We start from the raw sequence: 10,388 nt of genomic DNA, 5'->3' as shown, positions 1-10,388 counted from the left end.
GGGGCCGACTCGCTGCCGTCCCTGGGTGGAGTGCGGTGGGGCTGCGGCAGTGGGGGTGGCAGGGCAGGCAGGTGCTGTGCGCCCTCACCTGGCGTGGCTGACTCCTGCCATGCTGATGCGGCCGTCCAGCGTCATGTAGCTGGCGTGGTGGTCGGCGGGGTCAAGAGAAGGTGGGGAGGTGCGGTGCATGTCAACGGATGGTGACAAGAGAAACAGCGGCGCACGGCAGGCCGGCAGCAGCCTGCTTCCCTCACCCAGCAAGGGACATGTGCAGCGATTTGCCGCGTGTGCTGCGGTGGCATTAAGCATCTAGGCAGCCAGCCAAGCCTGCGCCCCCTGCCACCGAAACAGCACAAGAAAAAACGCCCGTGATGAGCGTGCGCACATGTGCCACTTGTCACGCAGGTGCATGCATTGCGCCTTTGTCAGCCCCGTGAAAGAGAACATGCCAATCTATGTGGAAGGAAGGTTGAGATTAGTGATGGACCAGGTCCACACGCATAATCGAGTTGTCAGGGCAAAACCTAAGCGACAGAGCAGAATACAGTAGGTACATTTTGAATCGGGAGAGCTTGCTGCGGTAGCCAGCAGGCTACTGTCGAAAGCCCCACAACCTTGTCCAGAGAGGGAGGGCCTCCCCGCACCCCAGTGTCCCCCCAAACGCCGGGGCCCCACCTGAGATGTGATGTGGTCCCAGTTGCCGGGGGCGCCCGCGGCCGCCAGCGCGTCGACCAGGGCGCGCCGCATGTCCTTGATGCGGCCGGCCATGCCCGCCAGCTCAGCCTGCCTGCGGTCGTCGGCGGATTCGTCACACCCAGGATCAGGGCATGGTTAGGGGGTGGACACGTCTGCGAGCCTGGATAGCTAACACACCGAGCAAGAGGATATGATATCCAATGGCTGGTGACTCAGGAAAAGCGCGTTGTTGCAGGGGGAGGCCCGCATGTCTGGCAGCCAAAGAGTGACAAGGGCTCCCGCCCTTGCTTCGCCCCTGACAGGCCTAGAGCCCTCGGCCAGCGCCCTCACCACTCTGCCGACAACGCCGGGTTGGCCATGACCATGGCGGCAATGGCTGCGCCGTGGATGGGCGGGTTTGAGTACATCACGCGGATCGCCACCTTGAGCTGGCTGTCAACGCGCTTCCTGACCTGCAGACGTCACGTAGCGTGAGCACGCGTGTGTGTGTGCGAGTGTGTGCATGTGTATACACGTGTGTGCATGTAAATGTGTGTTTTCATATCGACAAAGAGAAATTGTCTGTGAGTGCACATATTGAGTGTGTGTGTGTTGTGAGAAATTGTGTTGTGTGAGCGCGCGCAGCAGCATGGGTGTGATGGGTGCTCTCACTGCGGGGCTGATGGGGGGTGTGGGACGGCAAAGCGCAGAGGTTGCAGGGGTTGGAGGCAGCCACAACTTGTAATCTGCCCAGGCGCCGCGCTGTCCAGGTTGCTGAACGGCCGCCATGAGGGCCGCTTCAGGGGCCGCGCACCTCGGGCGACTGCGTGACGACAGAGAGGGCGCCCACCCTCTCCCCGTAGAGCCCCATATTCTTGGCAAAGGACTGCGCCAGCAGCATCTCCTGGGGAGAGCCGTCGCGGCGGCGCGCAGACGCAAACATGCGGAGAGCACCGGCGTCCGCGTCCAGATCACCGCTGGCAAAGCCCTGGTGTGTATGTGTGTGTTTGTGTGTGTTTGTGTGTGTGTGTTTGTGTGTGTTTGTGTGTGTGTGTGTTTGTGTGTGTTTGTATGTGTGTGTGTGTTCGGGGAGAGAGCGGTGCTTGCGTGTGCACGCATGCTTGTACACGTGTGCGTGAGGGGGTTTGTGTGTGCGACTGTGTGAGTGACTGTGTGCGCACTGGTGTGTGCTTGTGTGTCAATATGTGGGTGGGTGGCTGAGCGTGTTTGAGGCGTTGCGTGGGCATCGAGCATTGGCGGCTGCATTGCACGCTCAATGCAGCAGGACCAGCAGCATCGCAAGGGCCAGCCCGCTCGGCACGTGCGCCCTCGGAGGCCCGCTCTGCTCGGGGCGGCGGCTAGCGCTAGTGTGCAAACATCCGGCAGAATCCGCTGGATTTGTCTGTCTCTCATGCGGCCACCTCCCTGATCCCCCACCTCACCCCACCTGGTATGCGCTGTCAAAAAAGGGCATGAGGCCTCGCTCCTGCACCACCGCCAGGATGCCGCGCCACTGGTCGGGGGTGGGGTCCACGCCAGTGGGGTTGTGGGCGCTGCAGGGGAACCGGGTGGGGGCAGAGGAGCTCAGGTGCAGGAACGAAGTGAGTGGACGAGTGCAAGGCAGCAAGGGTGCAGCAAGGTGGGAACAGGCAGGCGTTGAGGGGCAGGGGTAGGGTGGCGAGCAACAGGCTGCAAGTTGGCATTTGAGCCGCGATTTAGTGGGCCGCGTTGCGGGGCCTTACCAGGCGTGCAGCAGCACAACAGCCCCCGGCTCCGCGGCGCGCAGGTCAGAGAGCATGCCCTGGTGGTGGCGATGGTGGTGGTGCTGTGCGTGGATGTGTGTCGCAAAGGAGGCACGAAGGTACACCAAATGGGGTGCCCTTAGTGACGGCTGCACTTGGCGCCATCCCCCCGGCTGCGCAGGTACCCCCCCTGCTTCAGACAGCGCATGTAGGCGGGCGCGCCCTGCAAAGCGCTCTGGCCGATAAAACAAGGCACCAAGGCTCCACAGCCCCACTGCCACGGTGCAATCGACGGGGCCAGGGGGCTGCATGCGCCGTGTGCAGCTGCCGTTGACGCGCACAGAAAATCAAAGGCTGCGCACCTCATAATCCAGCGCCCTGGTGGCGGCGTGGTAGTAGCGGTACGTCTTCACCGTCAGCCCCACACTGCCAAACACGCCTGCGGACGCCGCGGGAGGCGCGCAGCGGGTGCGGGAGGGCCACAGGGCCACAACTGGGGTTGGCCGCCAACGCCAGGCGGCCGCGCGGTGGCGGCCGGCAGGGTGAGGACGGGCGCTCGCGCGGCAGGTACGAGCGCGTCCGCCGCGGCGGGCAAGCGGCTGCCGCGGAGCCCCAACCACGACGCCGGCGGCGGCGGCGCTCGACGTTCGGCGCGCGGCGCGGCTCAAACCAGGAACACACCGTGGTGGTTGCCCCAGGTCGGGTTTGGCACGAAGACCTGCTTGCTGGCCGCGTAGTGGCGCGCCAGGAACGCGCCGCCAACAGCCAGCGCGCCCGTCCCCGACAGCGTCTGCACAACTGCCACGCGGCCGTCCCTGAGGCCATCAAAGTCGGGGCCGTACGCCAGGGCGGCGGAGAGGGCGCAGAACTGGGCGTTGCCGCCGATGGGCTGATACTCCTGTCGGGTGTGATTGTGGGTAGGGTGTCCAGAGGGTGACGCGGCGTTGTGGGCGCAGTGGTGGGATGGGTCGTGGCCGGTTGGAGGGGTGACATACAGCCAGGCTTTGGACGCGAGCGGCAGCCCTCGGGGCACGCAGGGAGCCCGAGGGCGCGCCTCTGCTCCCCTGCACGTGCCGGCATGCGGGGCCCTGGAAGTAAGTGCACGATGCAGCTACTGCCGAGAGCCCCACGCGTGGGCCCGGACGTCGCGTGCGCGCGCCTTGTTGCGCGAGCGGTCGTCCACCACGATGCGCTGCGCCTTGAGCACGGCGCTCAGCACCAGCGGCTTGCCCTCCTCGGTCCTGGGGCGTGGCGGGACGGGCGGCGGGACGGCGGGCGGCGCTGAATCGGGACGGCGCAACGCCCGGCCATGCCTCGCCTTCAATCCAGCGCAGCAAAACGAGGGTGCACGGGTGTGTGCATGCCCACGCGATCCGGCGTCCGCGATGCAGGGTGGCGCGCAAGGGTGAGTGGCGGGGCGGCGGTGGCGGCGGCGGCGGCGTGTTGGGTGCAGGGGGCTGGGCAGACCTGTATGCGCCGACTCCCAGGTTGAGCTTGTTGGGGCTCTTGTCGGCTAGGAAGCCCTCCGTAATGCCGAGGATGGAATCAGGGGGCGCCTGGGGGGGGGGGGCGCGGAGCAAGCAAGGTGTGCCACGGCGCGCATGCAGTATGTGCTGGTGGGCAGTCGGCGGCGATGGCAGGAGAGTCCGCGGGCGAGCAGGGCAAGGAGAGGACCACACCCTGGGGTGCATGCACGCATGCGGCGGCTGCTTTGGGAGCAAGCAAGGCGCCAGCACCTGCTGCACGCCCTCGAAATAGCTCTGCGCGGCGGCGGGCGCGGCGCACGGCGACGGCGCGAGCTGCAGCGACAGCGTGCGGAGGCGCGCCGCGGCGCCATTCAGGGCCTCCTCGCGGCCTGGTCGGCGAGCGGGGGCCGTGCAAAGGGCGCGCGCGCGTCAGGATGAGGTGCCCAAGCAGTTGCCTAGCTGGCGCGTGGCGGTTGCCGCCGGCCCGGCCAAAACAGCGTGGCTGAGAGCGTCGCCCTAGCAAGCACAATCACCGTGCTGTACACGCGTCATCTGGCATCACGGCGTGTGCACAGATGACCCCCACTGCCCCTTCACACTGGGTTCAGCGTGCTGCGGCAAGGCGGCGGCAGAAGCGCATCGCCAAGCTGCGGGCAGCAGCAAACGCGGAGGAGCTTACCGGACATCTTCTCAATTCTGATGGTGAGCGTGGTGATGTAGGCGCTTGGCCTTGCGAATAGGGCCTGACGCTGGTTTGCTGACGCAGCAAGGTCGGCTATAAATGGGATGGATATACAAGCTGCAGATGATACAAAAACGTACAGTACAATACAGCTTATCAATCAAAGCTTCAAGGCTTCTTGCACGGGGACAAGAGCGAATGCCCCAGATCGGTGGCACCGTCATGCAGACTGGAGCCATGGAAGTCAGCACGTGGCGTGTGGTGCAGGTGCTACCTATGCCGCTCACACCGCAGTGAGAGGCCATGATTACTGTCCGTATTTGTGTAACAGACTTGGAGGACGTTGGCACATTTACATAGTCTCTAACCGCTCGCCAAACAGGTGGGTTTTTTGGCTGGTCATCACTGCACATTGGCGCCCACATGGGCAGTTGTACCACGTGTCGCCCTTCATCAATGTTCTTGCCCATGTCACGACAACAGGATTGAACTGGGGCCGCCTGCCCCGGGCAACCGCATGAACGATGACCTTCAGGCGCAACAAAGACCCGTCCCTGGCGCCGGGCGCCCTGCACGGCTGGCCTCGTCCTCGCCCTAACCGCGCTCGCCTCTTTTATTTTAAAGGGGCGCCGATTGACGTATCAACTTTGGCTCTGGCAAAACTTTGATAAAAAAAGTAGCAATAACAAACGCGTAGAAATTTGGTCGGTCAGCCAATGGGCACACCTACCAGGTACAGCGGCAGTCACGCGCCCACGAGCGGCAAACAAAAGGGCGAAACAGCCAGGTGGCCGCGTGCATCCCATCAGCCCGCGCCGCCCCCGCTGCCGCCGGCCCCGCCCCCGGCCGCGGCCTCGGCCGCCGCCGCGGACCCGGGCTTCCCGCCGCCGCAGGCGCCCGGCGCAGCGGTCCTTGCACCCTCGCCGGCCGCGACCAGCACGACCTGGTCGCCCCTCACCATCACCAGGTCTAGCCGCCTGAATCGCCGGTCCTGCTTGCGGCACCACCTCACGCGCTCGCGCGGCGCGGGATCCTGGGGCTCCTGATCCTGCTGCTGCTGCTGCTGCTGCTGCTGCTGCTGCTGCTGCTGCTGCTGCTGCTGCTGCTGCTGCTGCTGCTGCCCCTCGCCACGCTGCTGCCTTTCCCGCGCCACCTTGATCATCACAGTGTAGTGCTCCTCCACGTCCCGCAGAACAAGGTTCATGTAGCGGTCATACGCCACCACGGTCCCCACCGCCTGCCCGCGCACGCCCGCCGCATGGCGCGTGACGACCAGCACGCGCCGCCGCGCGTCCCGCCAGCCGGCCAGCGCGGCCAGCGGGCCGCCGGCGGCGGCGGCGAGGGACATTACGTCGGGCAGCGGCGCGACGCCGACGCCCGCCTCGGCGCGCGACACGGCGTGCTGCGCACGTTGCTTGAGGGCCGCCGCCTTGGCTACCCGCGCTGCCTTGGCGCGCGCAGCGTCGGCGTCCGCCTCTGCTGCCGCCGCAGCCGGCGCAGGCGCCGGCCCCACCGCTGCTGAGCTCTGTGGACGGCGACGGTCGGCGTGGGGCGCGTCGTCATGCGGTGCATTTGGTCACACCACCTGGCGGGGCTGGCCTCTGAGCAAGGTGACCAGCAGCAGGCCGTAAGGCGCACGTCCCAGGTTTGCTGCAGAATTGTGCTCACCGGTGCCGCCGCCGCGTCCTCTTGCCCTTCTTCTGGAATGAGGCCCCTGAATTTGGCTACATACTCCAGCGTGGGAGCATCCGGCACGGGCGGGACGAGGCCCTCGGTTGACAGCGCCAGCAGCGCGTCAAAGCTGGGCGACAGGAAGTCAACGCTCGGTGGCCCTGGCTGCAGCTGCGGCTGCTGCTGTTGTCCCCGCTGTTCCTGCACCAGCAGTTGCTGCTGCTGCTGCTGCTGCTGCTGCTGCTGCTGCTGCTGCTGCTGCTGCTGCTGCTGCTGCTGCTGCTGCTGCTGCTGCTCATCACGCTGTCCTGGCAAGTTCACCGCGTGGTCTGCAGGAGGAACTTGGACCCTGGCTAGACTGCCTGGATGATGGCCCCATCCAGGCTGTTGATTGTTTTGTTGCGGCCGATCAGGTCGGGCACTGCTGCTCCCCTGTTGCGAGGGGCCTGGCGCTCCATCCTCGCAAGGCTGCATGCTCTACCTCTTGCTGCACTGCTCGCTGTGCGCCAACGTACTGCACGCAGGCGTGGCCGCTACGAATGCCTCAATTGCTATTAACGTGATTACATTACATCAGACAACTATGAGTCACTCTGTAGATATCACTTGCGAGTATGGTCCCGTATGCAGATCTGAAATGATCTCGCGCCTTCGCCAGTGTCAGGCACCCAGCTTCGCGCAGAAACTTGTTGATCAATATCTCAGCAACACTGGACGTTGAACGCTGATGAAGCGAAGTGAGGGTACCCCACCCATACGTAACACCTGCACAGGAGCAGGTACAGCCGCAGCCGACCACGCTGGACAGAGGTTGGCAAGTGGCAGAGTGGATACAATCAATGATTATTGCCAGGTAGGAGGGCCTTACCTGGGAGCAATTCAGGTGAGCATGTCGGCTGAAGGTGTTCAAGTTGTGAAGGAGGAGGCGCTGAACCCCGCAAACGACAATGTGCCGCTTCCTCACATGCTGCACCACGCCGTAACCTTCACGGCAAGAAGAGACAACAGACGAGCAGGGCCCTGCAAGTGCTGTTGTGTTACAGTTCTCGGCCCTTAACCCATCAGGACTACCTTGGTGCAGTGCGTCAAGCTGTGTGTATGCAGTTTGTGGCGCGACAGGTCCACGACAAAAACAAGTCTCATCAGCAGTATGATCAAAAGCCAGGGCGTAACCACAGGCGCGGCAGCGGAAAAGCGCGCGCGCATCGCGCGCCGCCCCTGGCCCAAAACTTGCTCGCGGGATCTCAACAGTCTGGGGTTTTCGTCTCATCAGGCGACTTCCTCGGGGCCGGCGGCCTTGCTCAAAGCAGGGGTGCATCGATCACGCGACGCCGCGCCGTCGGGGGCGGTTGCGTCGCTGCAGAACACGCGGTAGTGCTCCTCACACACAGACCTGATTGGTCTCATGAAAACATCGGGCAGGATGTCTAACACCATCGCCCGGCGCAGGGCGAGAGCCTGGGCGCGAGTATGGGGTATGCGCCCGGGTGCAGCACAACGGGACCCCCACCATCATTGCCATCTCCGGCCTTCCAACACCTCAGGCGCGCACCCCACGCAGTGCGCAGCTCATGCTGCGTAGGGCCTGCGCCCAGCAGGCGCTTTGCGATCGGATTGCTCAAAAAGCGGCGGCAGAGCAGCGTGCGGGCGCGCGCTTTGCGCCTGCCGCAGCGCCCAGCCGGCTGTCGTGTTTGTTCAGTGGATCCGTGCGCGACGCGCCGCCTCGTTTTGCTCCGGCACGAGACGCCAGAGGGCTGCCAAAACTCTCGTGCACGGGAAGGGGCGTCTCACCACTCGCGGTCGGTCGGATTTGGGGTGAAAGAGGAAGGGAACAGGGCCGGGCGGAGGCGGGGACGTGGGTGGTAGCGGGCTGCGTCGAGACCCTGCTCGCTCTTGCCATACCCCTCGCAATATGAGGGAGAGCCAGGCCGCAAGAGCAGAGCGGGAAGGGCGGGTGAGCAGGGAACCGCGGGCGCGTCTGCTTTGCAGTTGTCACACAAAGCCAGGCCAAAAACCACCAGAGACACAAAACAGGTGGAGCGGCGGGGACAGCGGCGCCAGCGGCGGCCGCCGTCCACGGGGCCTGCGAAAAAGGAGCGCGGTGCGGGGGCCGCTGTCGAGGCGGCTGGCAACGCAGGGTGCGGTAAAGAGAACTGCAGTGCCGAGGGGGCCGCGGCGCCAGGCGCGCGCGCGGCGGGGCGCAAGTGTGGAGAGTTGGCGCAAGCCAGTTCATTGAAGGGGATCCAGGACGGGAAGACTCATTGCAGCCGGGGAGGAAGGGTCGTGGGAGGTAGGGGGTAGGAGACAGGGGAGATGCGTGGTGCGCTTGTGCGAGATGTCGGTTGGTTGGTGGTGGCAGTTGCAGTAGAAGAGATTGTGCGCAAGCATATGGGCGGCGGCAAGCGAGGCGGCAGGCCGCTACGCGAGCAACCGTGCGTGCGAGTGCGCGATTGCTGCTCCAATGCCCTGCTATGGCCGCCGCTTGCGCTGAGGCTGGCAAAAGAGGGGGAGCGCAGGGCATACCGCCGTCCTCGACCTAAGCGGCGCGCCCCATTCAACGGACGTAGGCCGGGCGGGGCGGCGCGGGGCGGCAGGCGCAGCGGGCGCCCTGCCGGGCCACATCAGTGCGGGGCTGCGGACGCACAACCTGCTGCAGGCGCTGCCGCCGCGCCCCTGCAAACAAGGCGGGCGCGGTGCCTGGTGGGCGATCGGGGTGCATAGCGGGTTGCAAAGCGGGTTGCAAGGCGGGGGGGCCGCCGGGAAGGCAATAAGAGCTGCCTTGGCCCCGGGGCTTTGTTGGTGGCAGAAGTAGCGGCGGGCCAAGCAGGATGGCGAGGCCGTCCAGGGAAGAGGGGGGCCATTCTGCCCTCGCCCCGCGCTGCCCGGGCCGCTGATGTCATCGTGATGGCTGCGAGGCAGCGGCACGCACGCCTGAGGGCGCCAGGCTGGACGCTGTTTTGTGGTGAAGGCAGGGGATAAGCGCGCAGGCCGGCGGGCGGGCGCTCCCGGCTCTGGATGGTGGCGCCCGCGCCGCCGCGCCGCCAACAGGGCGGAGAGCGCTGATTAGGCCAACGCATGTTGACTCTTCTGAAAGCTCAGTGCGAGGCGCGAGCGGAGGCATAGGCGGCGGCAACGGGGGCAGTGCAAGCAGCTGTAGCTGGGAAGATTTGGGGGCCAAAACGCGGCCGCCACCGATGCGGCATCCTTGCGTCATGGTCGTCCCCAAACGGCCCACGATCAGCCCAGCATCCGGCCACGCGCGGCCGAAACGCCCCGCAGTGGCTGCAGGGGAGGCGCAAAAGGACGCGCGCGCCCCAGCCGCGCAACAGCTCACTCCACCCGTGGTTGCGTGGGAGGGGGGGGTGCCGAGGTTGGCATGCAGCATGGGACCTGGGGCGATGGAGGCGTGGGCAGTCATCAAACTCACGCCCCCAGGGAGCAATGCAGCAAGCGAGCCCAAAACCGAGCAAGGGAGCAGAGGGGACCGGGCGCGCCGGCCGGCCGCCCAGCGAGCCATGGGCAAGAGGGGTGAAGGGGCGCCTGAAAGCGCCAGCGGCCGCAGGGCCGGGGCCGGGCAAACCCTGGCTGGCCGCCCATGCCCCGGGCCTTCGGTCACAGGACCCCGGAGCAGGGCGGCCGCCCATGGGACGACGCGGCGCGCGCAAAATACGGCTCGGCGTTTATCTTTTCGCAGGCAATAGCATGCGAGGGTGCAACGGCGGCAGCGGCGGAGCTGCCACCCAATCAGGGTCCTGGCGCTTTTTCTTTTTTCGTCTGAATTTAAATGGCCAATAGCGCGCACCCCGCGCGAATCGCGGGGCCAGATCGTCAGGGCGCAAAGCCCTGCGGCGGCTGCAGGGCGCGCAATCCGCACCCCGACCAATGGCGAGGTGGCCCGACCGACCTCAAGAGTAAGACGGGATGCCCGGCGCGGTGATGACGCTCGGCATAGGCATGCCCCAGACCATGCCGCTGCAGCCGGGTGGCGGCGAGGGCACGTGCGGCGCCGGCAGGGCCGAGAGCGCGTGGGGTACGGGCATGTGGGGCCAGGGGTAGCCCCAGTGGCCGCCCGCGGGCGCGGGCGCCGGCTGCGGCGGCGCCGGGCGCTTGGCGCCGAGCCGCGCGGGCTGCGAGTGCGGCGGCGCGCGCGGC

The 10,388-nt window shown here is 66.0% G+C and overlaps 4 protein-coding genes across 4 annotated transcripts in view; all 4 read right to left on the bottom strand.

Moving 5' to 3' along the window:
- The window catches only part of MNEG_3069 (hypothetical protein), a gene marked incomplete at both ends in the record, with an annotated part of 911 nt that extends 722 nt beyond the window's left edge, over window positions 1–189 (bottom strand). Inside the window, one exon of the mRNA XM_014048451.1 lies at window positions 89–189. Within this exon, the coding sequence (XP_013903905.1) occupies window positions 89–189 (101 nt within the window). The remainder of the gene's footprint in view (window positions 1–88) is intronic.
- A 120-nt stretch (window positions 190–309) lies between these two features.
- Window positions 310–4,569, bottom strand: MNEG_3068 (aspartate aminotransferase; the record flags this gene model as incomplete). Its single annotated transcript, XM_014048450.1, has 12 exons — window positions 310–336; window positions 676–787; window positions 1,027–1,148; window positions 1,490–1,663; window positions 2,123–2,228; window positions 2,418–2,476; window positions 2,780–2,856; window positions 3,099–3,315; window positions 3,562–3,658; window positions 3,885–3,973; window positions 4,154–4,272; window positions 4,563–4,569. The coding sequence occupies 12 exons, from the start codon at window positions 4,567–4,569 to the stop codon at window positions 310–312; spliced, it is 1,206 nt and encodes a 401-aa protein (XP_013903904.1).
- Window positions 4,570–5,370: 801 nt separating this feature from the next.
- On the bottom strand, window positions 5,371–6,694 carry MNEG_3067 (hypothetical protein; the record flags this gene model as incomplete). Its single annotated transcript, XM_014048449.1, has 3 exons — window positions 5,371–6,090; window positions 6,234–6,539; window positions 6,596–6,694. 3 exons carry the CDS (start codon window positions 6,692–6,694, stop codon window positions 5,371–5,373), a joined length of 1,125 nt encoding a protein of 374 aa, XP_013903903.1.
- Window positions 6,695–10,141: 3,447 nt separating this feature from the next.
- On the bottom strand, window positions 10,142–10,363 carry MNEG_3066 (hypothetical protein; the record flags this gene model as incomplete). Its single annotated transcript, XM_014048448.1, has 1 exon — window positions 10,142–10,363. A coding segment is annotated over one exon (222 nt), but the record flags the coding sequence as incomplete, so codon positions are not given.
- Between the last annotated feature and the right edge of the window lie 25 nt (window positions 10,364–10,388).

Source organism: Monoraphidium neglectum, assembly GCF_000611645.1.
Source record: "Monoraphidium neglectum strain SAG 48.87 unplaced genomic scaffold scaffold00372, whole genome shotgun sequence".
Taxonomy (NCBI): Eukaryota; Viridiplantae; Chlorophyta; class Chlorophyceae; order Sphaeropleales; family Selenastraceae; genus Monoraphidium; species Monoraphidium neglectum.
The sequence above is the reverse complement of the archived record's forward strand: the minus strand, read 5'-3'. Positions and strand labels throughout refer to the sequence as shown.